General features: G+C 34.1%; 2 protein-coding genes across 2 annotated transcripts; both read right to left on the reverse strand.

Moving 5' to 3' along the window:
• Positions 1-2,342: 2,342 nt before the first annotated feature.
• On the reverse strand, positions 2,343-4,499 carry LOC131041566 (flavanone 3-dioxygenase 2). Its single transcript, XM_057974691.2, has 4 exons — positions 4,125-4,499; positions 3,778-4,013; positions 2,955-3,276; positions 2,343-2,859 (listed from the first exon to the last, which is right to left on the reverse strand). The coding sequence occupies exons 1-4, from the start codon at positions 4,392-4,394 to the stop codon at positions 2,605-2,607; spliced, it is 1,083 nt and encodes a 360-aa protein (XP_057830674.2). The 5' UTR covers positions 4,395-4,499; the 3' UTR covers positions 2,343-2,604.
• Positions 4,500-8,875: 4,376 nt separating this feature from the next.
• On the reverse strand, positions 8,876-11,257 carry LOC131041565 (flavanone 3-dioxygenase 2). Its single transcript, XM_057974690.2, has 4 exons — positions 10,886-11,257; positions 10,299-10,534; positions 9,466-9,787; positions 8,876-9,368 (listed from the first exon to the last, which is right to left on the reverse strand). The coding sequence occupies exons 1-4, from the start codon at positions 11,153-11,155 to the stop codon at positions 9,111-9,113; spliced, it is 1,086 nt and encodes a 361-aa protein (XP_057830673.2). The 5' UTR covers positions 11,156-11,257; the 3' UTR covers positions 8,876-9,110.
• Positions 11,258-19,012: the final 7,755 nt, after the last annotated feature.

Genomic DNA, 19,012 nt, shown 5'->3' on the forward strand with positions numbered 1-19,012 from the left:
TCTCCTTGAGACAAGAAGTGTGTAAAAGTGGTGTAAAACCTCCATAACTTCATGCATGGTCAAGCTCTTAAATTGACTATGTACCAAACTCATGTTGCATTAAATAACAACCAAATTGAAGCACTTTGAAGGAATTACAAGCATAATCTTTCATAACACAATGCCATCAATTTACATCAACAAGTGACTTCTTTAATGGAAATGGTAATCTAGATAATTGGCTTTGACCTTATGTACTACAATGTGTTACACCTTTTTTTTGTAGAGACTTATGTCTCTCAATATTGCACCTAAATAATGATACCTTCACCTTTCAATGTTAAAGTATAGGGTAATCTCCCCTTAGCATTTATGTGTATGCATGTTCAAGATTGGGATTTAGACTACTACCATGTTAGTGAACTCTAGACCTTCACTTCTTCTTGGGTAGAAGTATAATATCTTCTAACCTTCAACGATTCATGGACTTAATTAAATCTCTCTAGATTAACATTTGCATATCATCGATAAATGAATGTATCACTAAGACACTTTAGAAGAAAGAGCGTAATCAACCCCATTTATTAGGCTAGTACATCTAGGTCTTCTTAATTTAACGAGGATGTTACTATACAACAAAGTATGAAGTGATCAAGAAACTAAATTTTTGCAACAATTTACTATGATGGATATGTTTTCAATGAACATCACACTAGGTCTTCATTTATCCACCATATGTAATGGAGGCCATTTATCAAGGAGAAAGGGTAAATGATCTATACATAATTGTACAAACTTGTGCCTCTATGCATCTACTTAACATAAATATTCCTCATGTTGCAATATTATTTTGCACGCATATAATAATGCCAAAATAATTTACATAAGAATGGGGCTTTGACATAATTGTTTCACACACATCTACATATGCAGTGTTTCTAAGAGTCTATGTACTTTTATATTAAGCAAAGATGAGAATACTCTTAAATCAAGCCACACAACTCTAGGCATATACACTTTTACAAAACAACTTTGTCAACTCCTACAACTTTTCGACATCATGGGTGACCTGAACATAAGGGTGACACATGTATTTGAATGTTATGTTTAGCTCAACTCCATGTGTGTCCAACACGTAGTTGCATCTACTCCACATGTTCATGTCAAACAACTATAACCATATAGATGTGACATATGGCGTAATTGAGGCAACATAGAAAGCATGTATACTTAAATGAAACTTGTTATCATATTATGGAAAGATTAGCTAACAATATAGATTGTACAAATACACATAGTTGTGCATTTCATTCTAGACTAGTGAGCATTTATTATTTCCTTTTGACCTAATCTAGTTGTGTTCCAAGATGCTCTAACAAATCAATTAAACATGTTCTACTTGATTACACGATCATGCATTCGTACCAACACTTTTATAACACATTGTACATTTACAAATTATAAATGAAGAATATCATATTCCTCACACTAGTCACATGCTTTTTTCTTCTCATGGCTTGCTTCTCCTATAAAGCTTCAATATCAAGTACCACATGGACATAATCTTGTTTCTACTTAAATTACTTCATAATCTTGCTACTATATCTATAAGGTTGCCCTTTGATCTTAGATAGAGATCAAATCAAAGATTATATCAATATTACATCATCATGTTGTAAGCAAATTAGATGCGTGTTTGTTGACCTTGATCTTAATTCATTATTATTGAATTAGTCGCACAAATGATTTGATTGAAGAGAAAATGACCGTCACAATTTAGTAAAATTCTCAAAGATGTTTATAGAACTATTAGTTAATTATTGTGATTCGAACATTAGAATATCAAGGTGAATATTTTTCAGTTAATTAAGATTTGCAAATATCAAGTTCAATTTCTTAAGAGGTTCATATCCGCACTCATGTAGATCATTTCTACAATAGCAAAAGTGTACTAACAATTTTGTGGTCAAGATTTTAAATCAACAAAGATCATATAATAATCTCTTATTCTTTGATACCATGACAAATAGATTTTGACATTTACAAAGTAATGTCTTTGTCATATTTAAAACCAAATGTCATTACTTAAAAGCCATACTTCAATTACAACATTTATTTTGTTATCTCTAAACTCATAAATCCTAAAACTAATTATCATTTAATCAAGTAAGAATTGTAATCAAGAGTATTTATTTTTTATGTAAAAGAAATCATGAGCAATTATTTTTCCGTTCTTTTTGTAGTTTTCATTTATTTTAACAAGTAATTGTTTAAAATGTTCTTGGTGTTTACACACATATAAGATGTTTATTAATAAAATAAAAATTGTCATTCATTGTGTTTTTAATATAAGATGTAAGAGGTTACTTTCACAGTGTATCAAAATATAATATTTCCAGTCAATCTGCCAATGATCCACTCAACAGTCATTATATCTAGGTGGCTGTCTCAAGAATGAAGCATTATAAATTCTTGAAAAATCTCCATCTTATGGTACAACTAAAACATGCTTAAATATAAAATCTTCCTAATCAACTTGCAAAGTAAAAAATCTATACCTGTGCCCCACCTGAAAGCCAAAACACAGGAATGCTCCCCCACCCTCAAGATATTTTCATTAACTTACTATTCTTGTTTTGGTATCTTGAGCAGATCTAGGTTACCTTTACCTATAAGCTCTGTGCTCTGCTGGAGCCTAAGATATTCTCCATACAACATGGATCTGTACAGAGGTGGGTGAGTTTCATCAATTAGTTGTGGAGCAGGAAATATCAAAGCATGCAAAGCAGGCCCATTGGCTGATGCTATTGAAATTCTTGTTCTCTCTGCATTCACAACTGCTCTGTGCTCTACACTTTTGTATCTCCCATTACTCACAATCTGTCCCCAAACAAAAAATCACATCTCTAATCTTAGCATCACCTATTTTGATAATTGACAAATGTAGATCTCTGTAAATTTTCAAAAGCTCATACCTCCAAATGGTCACCAAGATTGACAACAAAGGTGTTTGGAACTGGTTCCACTGCCACCCAATGATCCTTATGGCGCACTTGCAGACCTCCCACCTCATTTTGAAACAGTATGGTAAGACCGCCATGATCAGAATGGGGTGCAATGCCCATTGTAAGCTCTGGTTCAGGGCACCCTGGATAGAAGTTTACTATACCAACCTGAAGGCCCTCTCTGAACACAGTTTCTATGTAACTTGGCTGCAGTCCCAAACTTTCAGATATTGCTGCCATCAATTTCAAAGCCATTTTTCTGGTTTCCTTGAAGTATTGTCCAGCAACATCTCTACTTCCATAAATTTTACAACAATGAGCCAATCAGATATATGGGTTTTAAAGAGTTACCATATCTTAACTAAAAAAGAATATTAGATTAGATGAGTTTATTTCAAGCTAAATTACTACTAAGGCTTCTCTAACCTAGGAGGTCTTCTGATATTACTATTAATAGTATGTAAATGGCCAATTTTTAGATTTGGATGAACTAATCTCATGTACTTTGGGGTTAACTGTTGAAATCCAATTGTAGGTGTGCAGATTTCTTTAGTCTCTTAACTAGGGCATTTTGTATTTAGCCAGGGCTGCATGCTCTGTTTCCATATTCAACAGGATGGTAAAGACTAATCATTCAAGACAGTTTTGGAATTATAGTTCAATATCATCTCAATTGTTACAAAATTTCACTGTTGGATGTACTAATCCAGATACTCTCTAAAATATTGACATTTGGACTCAAGCTTTTCATTAATATAAGTTTGTTTCATCTAATAGAAGAGAAAAACTGTACCTGTAATTTGGGGGATTATCTGGGGTTTGCATCACAGGATGGCAGAAATGCTTCAAATAATCTCTCCAGTTGAAAATTTGGTCAACTTTGGCATTGAAGCTGGTTCCATATCTCACTGGATCCAGAACATCCCTGTTCCCATACTTCATCTTCTCCTCAGAGGAGAGCAAGAAGAACTGATGGGCTACATCTAACATACTGCCTATCAGAGATTCCTCAATCCCATGATTAATTACCTACGAAAACCTCAATCAGAAACCTCCCATTCAATTTATGACTAAGTACAATTCAAACCCTCAATTTAGGGTTACTTAAACTCAGCTTTTCATTAATATAAATAACCTTACCCGGAAGAATCCCCAGTCTGCACAAGCCTGGGCAAGAGATTGGATGGTTTGAAGTCGTTCATGTTGGGATCCATCAAGGCCTGAGATATCAATAATGGGTATGCTCTCTCCTTGTACCACTTGAGCGACTGATGGGCGTCTGTTCTCAGGAAAGACATACTTATCAGGCACTGAATTCGTAACACCTGCGTCCAACAGATCTTTGACGCCCTTCATATGGTCGTGGGCATAATCAACATTCTTGCCTGACTCAAACACCACAGCAGCCATAGATAAAAGCAATGAATGCACAAGTGAGACTAGTAAGCTTTTACTGTGATTCCTCTTGCTACCAAGTATAATCTCAGGATCACTCGCATCGCATGCCTCATATAAATTTTAATTACAATTACTTAAGTTTTTATAAATTAAATATTTAGTAGAAAGATAATTTATAATTATTTATGAAAATCATTTGTCACTGCAGCGCTGATGGTGAGGTCATTTCATCCGTAGCATAAGCAGAGATAAGAATGATTAAAGTCGCTGTGTTTAGACTGAAAAATAATCATAACCTGTCTCTAGTAAATGAAGCGTCTGGATCTACTGGCATCATGCATCTCTCTATTATATACCCTTCCAAATTTGTAATTTTATATTAAATAAAATATATTTCTATTTTAGATGGCAAATTTTGGAATTGGTTAGTGTCTGTGATGTGATCATTTTGTGATTTAAAAATGATTTATTAAAGGTGATGTGTTTTTTAACAACTATTATATTTTCAAACGTATTATATCTTTCTTTATGAAATGGAATTGTAAGAGGTTAGAAAAGGAAATCAAACTCCTATTTTGTTAGAAGTTCCGAATAGAGACCTACACATTCAAAATTGAGAAAGTTTTGGGGCTACTAATGAACTTGTCATGAATGGTCAAGCCTCACCTAATAAGCTTGTCATGAATGGGCTGCTAAGGATGTGCATGTTTAATGAAACCCTCACCTTTCAATGCTAAAGTATAGGGTAAGAACCCCTTAGTTTTTTCCGGTATGCAAGTTTGGAACTAGAATCGTTAGTGAACTTTATACCTTCACTTTTTCCTAGTAGAAGTATAATAGCTTTGGATCTTTATTAATTCATATGCTTCATAAAATCTTCCTACTTTCACATCTATATGTCATAAATAGACAAAAGTAACACTAAGCCACTTTAGAAGAAAGGGCTTAACTATTTCAATTTATGTCTTATCAATTTAGTGAGGATATTGTTCTACTGGAAAGGTTTGAAGTGACCAAGAAACTATTATGCAACAATTAAAACATGATTGATGGTTTTCCAAATCAACATCACCTGAGTTCTTCATTTGTCTATAATAGTAATGGAGGTCATTTCTATACAACAAATGGTAAATGATCCATACAGTTGTGCTTATATGCATCAACTCAACATAAACATGTCTCATGTTGCAATCTTCCTTTGCACACATAAGACCATGCCAAAATAATTATGATCAAATGGTGCTTTGGTAGAATGGCCTCACACACATACAATTTATTTATTTATTTTTCCAATAATTTATGTAACTTTGCATTAGATAGTCATGAAAACACTCTTAGATGAAGACACACATTTGTAGGAGTCTACACTTTTACACAACAACATTGTCAACTCCTACAACCTTTCTACATCATGTGTGATATGCATACGGTTAGCAGATGCATTTTGTAATGTCCCTTTTTGTAAAATGCCTAGTTCACCCTAGATTATAATTCTTAACTATTAAGGGTGGGTTAGAGATGGAATATCTTTGTCTCTTTAATAGACAAAAACCCAGATCAGTATCACCTTATCTCCTTGATGGTTGCAGGTTCAATCTATTCTTTATGCTCCTCTTTTTCAATCCTCAAACACCAATGCAATACTTAAGCATTGATCAATAATCAATTATCAATACAATACTAATCATAAACAACAATGCATTATTAGTCAGTAGTATGCAGATATAAATAATATTCATTATGCTATGTGTGGGGAACTCATACCACAGCCACTATATAGAATCAAACTATTGTATATTTATTTTCTTATAAATGCCAAATCTCATCTCATTTGATGTTGCCTTGAATGCATGGGTGTTGTCTTCTTATACTCCTCCATCGGGTTTGGAGGGTTACAACCTTCCTTCAAAGTGGTGACTGTTGGAATGGGGCGTGTTTCTTTACTACTAATTGTATGTCTCTTCATGAATTAGTCATTCTTTTTAATGTGTCCTTGTTTATTCTTTAACTAGTCCCTCATTATGTCCTAGAGAAGATCACTACTAGAAGGGAAGAGGATTGGTTCTTTCATATAAGTATTATTTACTATAGATCAAATCTTGTCATATATGTCCTGCAATATTTCCTACTATTCAGGATAGACAATTGTAGCATACATTCTACAATCAATGAAATTGTGAAGTCTTACTTGTGTAAGACAATTTCATATTATGGTTAGGATTTGTTTACTATTTTGGTCTAGTGTCATGGTGGGGACATGACAGTCTATATTAATATTATTATTAAATACTACATAAGAACATTATCAGGCTTCAAATATTAAGCATGCATATTAAGCACATCCCCATGCATACCACCAAGAACAAGGATGTTACTGTATTTAACTTAGTAACAGTTCTACTCTGGTTTGATCGATGGTGATATCACTTGAGGCTTTTGATTCCTTTCCTTTAAATCAGTTAATGTGAGGGAGAGGTCACACCTCTTCATGATGTATGCCCTTTGGCCAAAGACACACCCTTTCACCATTAGCACCCTTTAAAAGAGTGCAACTCTTCATTATTTCTGCCCTTTGAAAGGGACACGGCCTTTCACAATCAGATTTGCACTTCTTATTTAAATCAAATCTGCTTCCCAAATTATCCCCTCTCAAATAAGGTACTATTCTCCCTTTTATATCTCATGTTTGAGGGAGACAACTCTTCATCCCTTGTCTTTTGACCATTCATTAACTTAATTATATTTTTTTTTATATCTTAATTTTATTTTTATTTTTATTCTTATGAATTTTAATTTTATTATTATTATTATTACTTGCCAAGAAATTCCATTTCAAACTAGGGACATTACACATTTGCATGATATATTAGCAAGATTTCATGTGTGTAATAGCTAGTTGCAAATGTTCATGTCAAATAACTAGCACCATACACATATGACACATGGCATAATCTTGGCCACATATAAAGCACATGTACTTAGATGACACTTGCTAGCATATCATGGAAAGATGAGATAACAATCTAGATTGTATAAATACATATTAATGTATATTTTGTAACAAACTAGTGAGCCTTTGTCATCCCCTTTTGACCTAGTTTGGTTGTACTCCAAGATGTTTTAACAAATCAAGTAGACACTTCTTCCTACTTGATCATAGGATCATGCATTCATACCGGCACTTCTATACCATATTGTATATTTACACATTATCAATGAGGGACAACATATTCTTAACGCTAGTCACATGCTTTGTCTTCCCATGACTTACTTCTCATATAAAGCTTCTACATCAAGTATCAAATGGACATAAACCTATTTCCACTTGCATTGCTTCATTATCTCATTCTTATATCTATTAGGTTGTTTTTTTATCTTAAAGATATAATACACATTACATCATCAGAAGCATATTACATGCTTGCTTTTTGTCCTTGATCTTATCTCATTGTTATTAAATTAATCTAAGTAGAGGTGTGATTGAGAAGGAAATTACCCTAACTATTTATATCCACCTATGTAAATCACTTTTATGCATGAACCAACAATATCATATTTAAATCTGGAAGAAAAAATAATCTAATACTCTCTTATTCTCTAATACCATGACAAATAGACAGTTGATATTTACAAAGTAGCATCTTGTCAAATTTAGAATCATCCCTCCATTTAATTCATTTAGTATTTAGTTTATTATCTCTAATCTCATTATCCTAAACTTAATTAATATTTGATCAAGAATTATAGTGAAGAGCATTTATTTTTCATTTAAAAATAAAGTTATAAGTAATTATTTATATATTCCTTCTCTAATTTTTATTTAATTTTGCAAGTTATATAGTTGGTAAAAAAAGTTTTGATATAATAATTGAAAACCAGTCAACAATTTTTTTTATAAAATCTATTTTTATTGCAGTGATATTTATTACTAAATTTTTTATTTTAATGAAAATAAGCTAATAAAGAATTCAAATTGCAGCAGTAACGGTAATTTTATATTTGCATCAGAATTGCAAATAGACAATGAAAATACACAAAAACATATCTGGGCATTATCTAATTAGTTTATCATTAGAAATCTTTCCATAAATCAGATCTGCCTTACAATTCATCAGACAATTTTCTATCAAATTTTTCTAACAAAAAAATACTAATAGATTCATATTGCTTACTCCAGCCAGCTTGTAGATTTGAGCAATCAGCAATGTATAAATTTAATAACTTCACCATACTGATACCTCACCAGTTTGCATACTCCAAAATACATAACTCTGTAATATTCAGAAAATATATATCTTAGCAATGTTCAGCAATGTTCAGGAATTCAGGGGTAACATATATTTGGGCATTATCTACTTAGTTTATCATTAGAATTATGTTGTTATGATAAATGTTTACTGTGTTACAATATTATATAAATATATAATTCATGAATATATTTAAAATTTCAGATTTATATTTATATATATATATATTAGATGTATTAGTTCAAATGAATTAATTTCTCCTGAAAATGAATAATCCACTTAAAGACTCATTACATCCAGTAATATCTTCAAGACATTAAAAGTTCATTGGATGGAGGTCATCCATCCTACCTCCTAATAACACTCCAAGTAAAATATACTTAACCATAACACAGAATATATGATTTTTCCCCCTAAAAATACCTAGGCTTTTACATAGCACTGTCTGCACCATAACTATGCCCTTTTAAAAAGTTAAGATCTACTGTTCTTGTTTTGGTATCTTGAGCAGATCTAAGTTATCTTTACCTCTAAGCTCTGTGGTCTGCAGGTACCTAGCGAACTCTCCATACAGCATGGATCTGTACAGGGGAGGGTGAGTTTCATCAACTAGTTGTGGAGCAGGAAATATCAAAGCATCCAAAGCAGGCCCATTGGCTGCTGCTATTGAAATTCTTGTTCTCTCTGCATTAACGACTGCTCTGTGCTCCACACTTTTGTATCTCCCATTGCTCACAATCTGTCCCCAATCAAAAAGGTTACATCTCTAATCTCAACATCACCTATTTAGATAACTAACAAATGTAGATCTCTGTAAACTTTTCAAAAGCTTATACCTCCAAATGGTCGCCAACATTGACAATGAAGGTGTTTGGAACTGGTTCCACTGCCACCCAATGACCCTTATGGCGCACTTGCAGACCTCCCACCTCATTTTGTAACAGTATGGTGAGACCCCCATGGTCAGAATGGGGTGCAAAGCCCATTGTAAGCTCTGGTTGTGGGCACTCTGGATAAAAGTTTACTACGCCAAACTGAAGGCCCTCTCTGAATACAGTTTCTATGTAAGTTGGCTGCAGTCCCAAACTTTCAGATACTGCTGCCATCAACTTCAAAGCCATTTTTCTGGTTTCCTTGAAGTATTGTCCAGCGACATCTCTACTTCCACAAAAATTACAATGATGAGCCAATCATATATATGGGTTTTAAAGACTGATTTTGTCTTTAACCAAAAGAAAATTAGATTAGATGAGTTTATTTTAAACTAAATTACCACTTAGGCTTCTTTAACAGTAGGAGATCTTGTGGTATTATAAGTATATAAATGGTCAATCTTTAGAGTTGGATGAACTACGCTCATGTGTATAGGGGTTAACTGACAAAATCCAATTGTAGCTGTGCGGAGTTCTTTAGTCTCTTAGGGCATTTTGTATTTAGGCAGGGCTCAATGCTCCATTTCAATAATCAATAGCCTGGTAAAGACCTCTAGATCATTCAAGAGTAAGACAGTTTTGGTTTTGTATTTCAATTTCATTTCATTTGGTACTCAATTTCATTCTTGGATGTACTGATCCAGTTAACCTATATAATTAAAATGTTAAAAATCTGAACTACGTTTTCATTAATGTAAGTTTATTTCATCTGATAACAGAGTAGAAAAATATACTACCTATAATTTGGGGGATTATCTGGAGTTTGTAGTACAGGATAGCAGAAATGCCTCAAATAATCTCTCCAACTAAAAAATTGGTCAATATTGGTATTGAAACTGGTTCCATATCTCAGTGGATCTGAAACATCCCTGTTCCCATACTTCATCTTCTCCTCAGAGGTGAGCGAGAAGAACTGATGGGCTACATCTAACATTCTGGCTACCAGAGATGCTTCAATCCCATGATTAATCACCTGCTCCACTTAAATAAAAAGATCAATCAGAAACCTCTTGTCAATTCATGATTAAGTAAAACTGAAACCCTTGTTAAGAAAAATGAGAGGAACAAAATTGAAGATGGGCATGATCTTAGAAAATTTTGAAGTTAAAAGTAGTCATTCTTGACATCCCATATTTTTTAAGATAATTTTGCAATCCTATGGATCGAAACAAACATTTTTTTCCAAAATCTTTTCATACTTGCTCACATATACAGAGAAAACCTCGTTCACAGTAGTCAATCTGCAAAGGTTACTGAAAGTTTTCATTTTGTATGTCCTACAAACCAAGATTTCATCAATCATTCCAAATATAAAGAACATTACCCGGAAGAATCCCCACTCTGCGCAAGCCTGGGCAAGAGATTGGATGGTTTGAAGTCGTTCATGTTGAGATCCATCAAGGCCTGAGATATCAATAATGGGTATGCTCTCTCCTTGTACCACTTGAGCGACTGATGGGCGTCTGTTCTCAGGAAAGACATACTTATCAGGCACTGAATTCGTAACACCTGCGTCCAACAGATCTTTGACGCCCTTCATATGGTCGTGGGCATAATCAACATTCTTGCCTGACTCAAACACCACAGCAGCCATAGATAAAAGCAATGAATGCACAAGTGAGACTAGTAAGCTTTTACTGTGATTCCTCTTGCTACCAAGTATAATCTCAGGATCACTTGCATTGCATGCCTCATATAAATTTTAATTACAATTACTTAAGTTTTTATAAATTAAATATTTAGTAGAAAGATAATTCATAATTATTTATGAAAATCATTTGTCACTGCAGTGTTGATGGTGAGGTCATTTCATCAGCAAAGTCTATTCAGTCTTTACGATGCACCACATCTTATGCATACAATACATGTTACACATACATATAACTGCATGGCAACGTCTACCACATCCTATGCATACAATACATGTTACCCATACATTACATGTTACATATTTATAATTGCATGCCTGCATGTCGATGCATCATATGGGCTGAATAGACATTGCCCATTTCATCCATAGCATAAGAAGAGATAAGAATGATTAAAGTCGCTGTGTTTAGACTGAAAAATAATCATTTACTCTTGTCTCTGTCATGGTGGTGTGGTATAACTTGTCTCTAGTAAACGAAGCGGTGTGGTATAGCTTGTCTCTAGTAAATGAAGCATCTAGATCTACTGGCATCTTTGTCTGGCATCATTGTCTCTTTGTTATATACTCTTCCAAATATGTAATTTTATATTAAATAAAATATATTTCTATTTTAGATGGCAAATTTTGGAATTGGTTATGCAGCCAGCAGAGTGTCTTGATGTGATCATTTTATGATTTTAAAATGATTTATTAAAGGTGATGTGTTTTTTAACAACTGTATTATATTTTCAAATGTATTTAATAAATCATTTTGAAAAACACAAAATAGTCACATCAAAGACATTTTGTGTTCTTATATCTGTCTTTATGAAATAGAATGATAAGGAGGTTAGAAAAGGAAATCAAACTCCTATTTTGTTAGAAGTTCCAAATAGAGACCTACACATTCAAATAGAGAAAGTTTTGGGGCTACTAATGAGCTTGTCATGAATGGTCAAGCCTCACCTAATAAGCTTGTTGTGAATGGGCTGCTAAGAATATGCACGTTTAATGAAATCTTCACCTTTCAATGCTAAAGTATAGGGTAAGAACCCCTTAGTTTTTTCTGGTATTTAAGTTTGGAACTAGAATCGTTAGTGAACTTTATACCCTCACTTTTTCCTAGTAGAAGTATAATAACTTTAGATCTTTATTAATTCATATGCTTCATAAAATCTTCCTACTTTCACATCTATATGTCATAAATAGACAAAAGTATCACTAAGCCACTTTAGAAGAAATAGCTTAACTATTTCAATTTTTTGAGCTAGTACATCTATGTCTTCTCAATTTAGCGAGGATATTGTTCTACAAGAAAGGTTGAAGTGACCAAGAAACTTTTATGCAACATTTAAAACATTATTGATGGTTTTCCAAATCAACATCACCTAAGTTCTTCATTTCCATATAATAGTAATGGAGGTCATTTCTATACAAGAAATGGTAAATGGTCCATACAGTTGTGCTTATATGAATCAACTCAACATAAACATGTCTCATGTTGCAATCTTCCTTTGCACACATAAGACAATGTCAAAATAATTATGATCAAATGGTGCTTTGGTAGAATGGCCTCACACAAATACAATTTTTTAACTTTTTTTTCCAATATTTTATGTAACTTTGCATCAAATAGTCGTGAAAACACTCTTAGATCAAGGCACACAATTGTAGGAGTCTACACTTTTACACAACAACATTGTCAACTCCAACCTTTCTACATCATGTGTGACCTGCATACGGTTAGTAGATGCATTTTGTAATGTCCCTTTTTGTAAAATGCCCTAATTTACCCTAGATTATAATTCTTAACTATTAAGGGTGGGTTAGAGACGAAATATCTTTGTCTCTTTAATAGAAAAAAACCCAGAGTATCGCCTTATCTCTCTGATGGTTGCAGGTTCGATCTATTATTTATGCTCCTCTTTTTCAATCCTCAAACACTAATGCAATACTTAAGCATTGATCAGTAATTAATTATCAATACAATACTAATCATAAACAACACAACGTTATTACTCAGTAGTATGCAAATATAAACAATATTCATGATGCTATGTTTGGGGAACTCATACCACAACCACTGTATAGAATCAAAGTGTTGTATATTTACTTTCTTATAAATGCCAAATCTCATCTCATTCGATGATGCCTTGAATGCATGGGTGTTGTCTTCTTATACTCCTCCATCGGGCTTGGAGGGTTACAACCTTCCTTCAAAGTGGTGATTGTTCCTTTACTATTAACTGTATGTCTCTTCATGATTTAATCATTCTTTTTAATATATCCCTGTTTACTCTAGCTAATCCCTCATTTTGTCCTAGAGAAGATCACTACTAGAAGAGAAGAGGATTGGTTCTTTCATATAAGTATTATTTACTATTGATCAAATCTTATCATATATGTCATGCAATATTTCCGACTATTGAGGATAGACAATTGTAGCATACACTCTACGATCAATGAAATTGTGAAGTCTTACTTGCGTAAGACAATTTCATATTATGGTTAGGATCTGTTTACTATTTCGGTCTAGTGTCGTGGTGGGGACATGACAGTCTATATTAATATTATTATTAAATACTACATAAGAACATTATCAGGCTTCAAATATTAAGCATGCATATTAAGCACATCCTCATGCATACCATCAAGAACAGGGATGTTATTGTATTTAACTTAGTAACAGTTCCGCTTTGGTTTGATCGATGGTGATATCACTTGAGGCTTTTGATTCCTTTCCTTTAAATCACTTAATGTGAGGGAGAGTTCACACCTTTTCATCACGTATTCCCTTTGGCCAAAGACACACCCTTTCACTATTAGCACCTTTTAAAAGAGTGCAACTATTCATTATTTATGCCCTTTGAAAGGGACACGACCTTTCACAATCATATTTGCACTTCTTATTTAAATCAGATCTCCACTCTTATCCCCTCTCAAATGAGGTAATATTCTCCCTTTTATATCTCATGTTTGAGGAAGTCGCAACTTTTCATCCCTTGTCTTTTGATCATTCATTAACTTAATTATTTTTTTAATATCTTAATTTAAATTTTATTTGTATTCTTATGAATTTTAATTTTATTATTATTATTATTATTTCTTGCCAATAAATTATATTTCAAAGTGGGGACATTACACATTTGCATGATATATTAGCAAGATTTCATGTGTGTAATAGGGAGTTGCAAATGTTCATGTCAAATAACTAGCAACATACAGATATGACACATGGTATAATCTTGGCCACATATAAAGCACATATACTTAGATGACACTTGCCAGCATATTATGGAAAGATGAGATAACAATCTAGATTGTAAAAATACATATTAATGTATATTTTGTAACAAACTAGTGAGCCTTTGTCATCCCCTTTTGACCTAGTTTGGTTGTACTCCAAGATGCTTTAAAAAATCAAGTCGACACTTCTTCCTACTTGATCATAGGATCATGCATTCATACCAGCACTTCTATACCATATTGTATATTTACACATTATCAATGAGGGATAACATATTCTTAACACTAGTCACATGCTTTGTCTTCCCATGACTTACTTCTCCTATAAAGCTTCTACATCAAGTATCAAATGGACATAAACCTATTTCCACTTGCATTGCTTCATTATCTCATTCTTATATCTATTGGGTTGTTTTTTTTATCTTAAAGATATATAATACACATTAAGCATATTACACGCTTGCTTGTTGTCCTTGATCTTATCTAATTGTTATTAAATTAGTCTAAGTAGAGGTGTGATTGAGAAGGAAATTACCCTAAAAATTTAGTAAATCCCAAAAGATGTTTGTACACACCACGAGTTTCTGAATTAGGCATTAGAATATCAAAAGGAATGTTTTTCAATTAAATCTAGATTAACAAATCTCAAGTTTAATTTTGTGCTTAGATTTATATCCACCTATGTAAATCACTTTTACACTTGCAAAAATGAACCAACAATATCATATTTAAATCTGAAAGAAAAAATAATCTAATACTCTCTTATTCTCTAATACCATGACAAATAGATAGTTGATATTTACAAAGTGGCATCTTTTCAAATTTAGAATCTCCCTCCATTAAATTCATTTAGTTTTTACTTCAACTAAAGTATTTAGTTTATTATCTCTAATCTCATTGTCCTAAACTTAATTATTATTTAATCAAGAATTATAGTGAAGAGCATTTATTTTTCATTAAAGTTATAAGTAATTATTTGTTTATTCCTTCTCTAATTTTTATTTAATTTTGCAAGTTATATAGTTGGTAAAAAAAAAATTGGTATAATTTTTTAAAACTAGTCAACAATTTTTTTTATAAAATCTATTTTTTTATCAGTAAAGGCAGAGCCGAGATTCACATTATTTTGTATTAATTACAATATTGACATAGCTGAGTGGTATAGCATCAAAAACAATTCTTAGCATTTTCAAAGAAGAGTGGTTTCCAAGCAGGCAGGAAACCATAAGCACCATGATTTATCCTTTTTTTTAAAACTTAGCAAAATTATGCAGTCTAGGATAAAAAAAGCTAAAAAGGGTATAGAAGGTAGATTCTAAACTGCCAAGACAACAAAGATTTCATACTTAAAAAAGTAGCCAAAATTAACTATAGACAGAGTCTTGGATTAAGCTTCGAAAAAAAAATTTAACAGAACCAAATTAGGGAACCTAGCTTGCATTGGAGGGTTCAAATTGAGACGATTCAATTCTCACTCTCCCACAACCTCTGCCTGCAAGGCAGCCCCGACCACGACCAGATCCCCGATGACCCCTTCTTGCTCCACCACGACAATCTTGTTCGGTTTGAGGCTCTTCGTCTGCAGCTTTTAGGGGCAGGATTACATTAAGTCTTGCAAATTGAAAGAGGTCTTCCTCTCTGTCCTGGACCTCCAGATTTTCCCCTAGGAACCACCATTTGAGGTAGCTCAGTCCAACTCTAGCAAAAACCCTATGTTTGTCCAAGTCTTTCCCTTTCAAGTCCAACAAGAAGGGGTAATACATAACGAGCTCACCATGGGCATTGAACAATATCCGCTCGCTTGGACGAGGAGCCTCTGAGTCATGGGGGACCTTATTCAAAATCTCTTGAAATTCTTAAAGGATTTCCTCAGGAAAGAGCTCTTTGGTGAGGCTCCATACGGCTTGCTTAGGTAATTTTTGATCCAGCAAAGGCCACGAATCTGGAAGAGATATTGGTGTTGTCTCACAGATACTCATCCCTATTCGAATGGCCGCTTCCCGATATCATTTTTACTGCGAGGATAATAGGAGGGTCTGAGTGAAGGAGGAGGCGCTTCAGTCTCAAATATGTGATCCTTCTGAAGGATACTTGGCACGTGGAAGTCGAGAAGGAAATGGGAGTGTCTGCTCCAAAGCATGAGGAAGGCCTTGGATAAACACTCATGATGAAACCATGCAAAGCCTCAGTCGACATGGTTGGAAATGGAAGGATTCCAACAAGAGAAAATAACCAGAATGAACAATGAAATGGTTTTCGAAGGATAGGAATGAAAGTGGCTTGCAGAATATGCTAAGACAAGATCATCAGGCACGCTATTCAAAACATAATAATGAGGAGTGGGTTTGCATTAATATCTCCAGCTAAGGTGGCGGAGAATATTTGTCCTGGGCAAGCCAAATCTCCCAGGCGCAGTTAAAAAGGATAATCTGCGGACAACACATGCCTTGGGTACAAGATGACAACTCTTACCAGTTGAAGCTTCAGGAATTGAGGTTAAGAAAAAGCTTAGTTAGGTATAGCGTTTGGTTGACATAATTTGCTCCGGGCCCACCACTAAACCTGAGGCAAAGTGGAAATTAAATTTAAAAAAGTATATAGTCGTTTCCCCAAGACCGCCAAAGGAATGCGTTTAGACACTTGCTTAAAATTAAAAAGCAACTATAACTATAATATGCCCTCCTCATTCAAAGTTGATCTGGTGCAATTTTCAAAGAACCTAAAGGGACATAATCCTATTGATTATTCTAATCTGCATTACCACTTGACCGATCACTCTGATCCCACCAGTGAATGAAAGTTCCTTGAGCTGCTAATTTTGATAGGGCATCTACCACTACATTTGCTTCCCTATAGATATGCTTAGCTTCATAATTCTCAATTATGTTCAAATTTTCTATTATTTTATCAAAAATTGCTTGAAGTCTCCAGTTTGGAGTTTTTTTCTTCCTAATTGCATTAATTGCTATCTCCGAGTCTCCTTCCACTAAGATGTTTCTTAGGCCATGGTTGATGCAGTCCATCAAACCAAGTTGCAGTGCTTTGAATTTTGCTATATTGTTGGTGTGTGGTGGAATCGGCTTTGCCATTTTTCCTATAATTTCTCCTGAGTGATCTCTGATTACATATCCAATTCCAGAGGGGCCTAGGTTGCCTCTGGAGGCACCATCAAAGTTTAATTTTAACCTGTCAGGTTTTGGAGGGGACCAGGTTGCATCTTTTCTAGAATTGTTTTTTTTTATCAAAGGATGGAGGAATTCTGATCCCTTGCCATTTTATCCTGGTACTTTCATCCCATGAAGAGAAGACTTTGGGATGGTCCAAAGAAAGTGCTATTTTGTAGTTAACTAAGTCCACTATTGCCAATTCAATTGAATTTAGAACTAATTCTTGCCTCCTAGATTTGCCTTCAAATAATCTACGATTCCTTTCTTTCCAAATTTCCCAGACTAAGCATGACGGAGACACTTCCATAATTTGGCTCAGGGAGCTCTCCTTAGGTGGAAGGGGCCAACTTTGGAATAGAGATTTGATGTCATTCGGCAGTGCAATAAACAACCCCAACTTAGCATAGAGTCATCTCCAACATTTAGAAGCAAAGGGGCAATTCAATAGGAGGTGATCCACTGTCTTTGCCTAGGTTTTGGACAAAATGCACCTTGATGGTCCTTTGTAACCCATTTTTACAAACTTTTCTACAGTTAGGAATTTTTTTTTGAAAGGCTAGCCATGCGAAGATGCCTACTTTTGGGATGATTTTGGGACTCCAAAAAAGCTTCAAAGGGATGTCTTGCTTGTCCTGATCTACAATACTGACTAGAACTCTATATCCATCTTTTGAATTATACTGCCCTATTTTAGATGGTGCCCAGTTCAAGGAGTCTACCCCTCTTCAAGGGCTGATATTTCTTGCTTCTAGGTGTTCTAGGAGTTGATCTAGATCTTCCCTTGGGATTGGCAAGCCCTCCATTGATTTCCACCTCCAACTTTGGGAATTCGACGAGTCATCCATTTCCAGGTAGTCTCTAACTCGAGAAGCCCAATGTTGTTTAAACCAGTATTCTATAGTAGGAATATTGATGGATTTTGCCATAGGTGGATAACCACCCCAAGAGTCCTCCCAGAATATACTAGATGATCCATCATGAATATCCCATGTGATCGATTCTGAAACTAGGTTTCTGCAGGAAATGATGAAATTCCAAGTTCTAGACCCCTTGGAAAAATTGCCTATTCTAAGAATGTTGAGATGATCCTGATCTAGTAGATAATTGGTTTCCAACATTCTAACCCATGTTGCATTAGGGTTTTTTATGAACTTCCAGACTAGTTTAGCCCCTAGGTCTATGTTTTGCAATTTAAGATCCTTGATGCCTAAACCTCCCATTGTCTTGGGCTTGACAATTTTATCCCAAGATATTAAGGCAATTTGTGCTTTTCCTCAGTATTTTGCCAAAAGAAATTTCTCATCTTCTTGATTAAGAAAGAGTTGGAACAAGATGATAAGGATAGTATGGATAAAAGATAAATAGGTAGGGCCGAAACCATTGCTTGGATCATCACTAGCCTTCCAGC

The sequence above is a fragment of the Cryptomeria japonica genome, chromosome 8 (genome assembly GCF_030272615.1).
Source record: "Cryptomeria japonica chromosome 8, Sugi_1.0, whole genome shotgun sequence".
In the NCBI taxonomy this organism is placed as follows: Eukaryota; Viridiplantae; Streptophyta; class Pinopsida; order Cupressales; family Cupressaceae; genus Cryptomeria; species Cryptomeria japonica.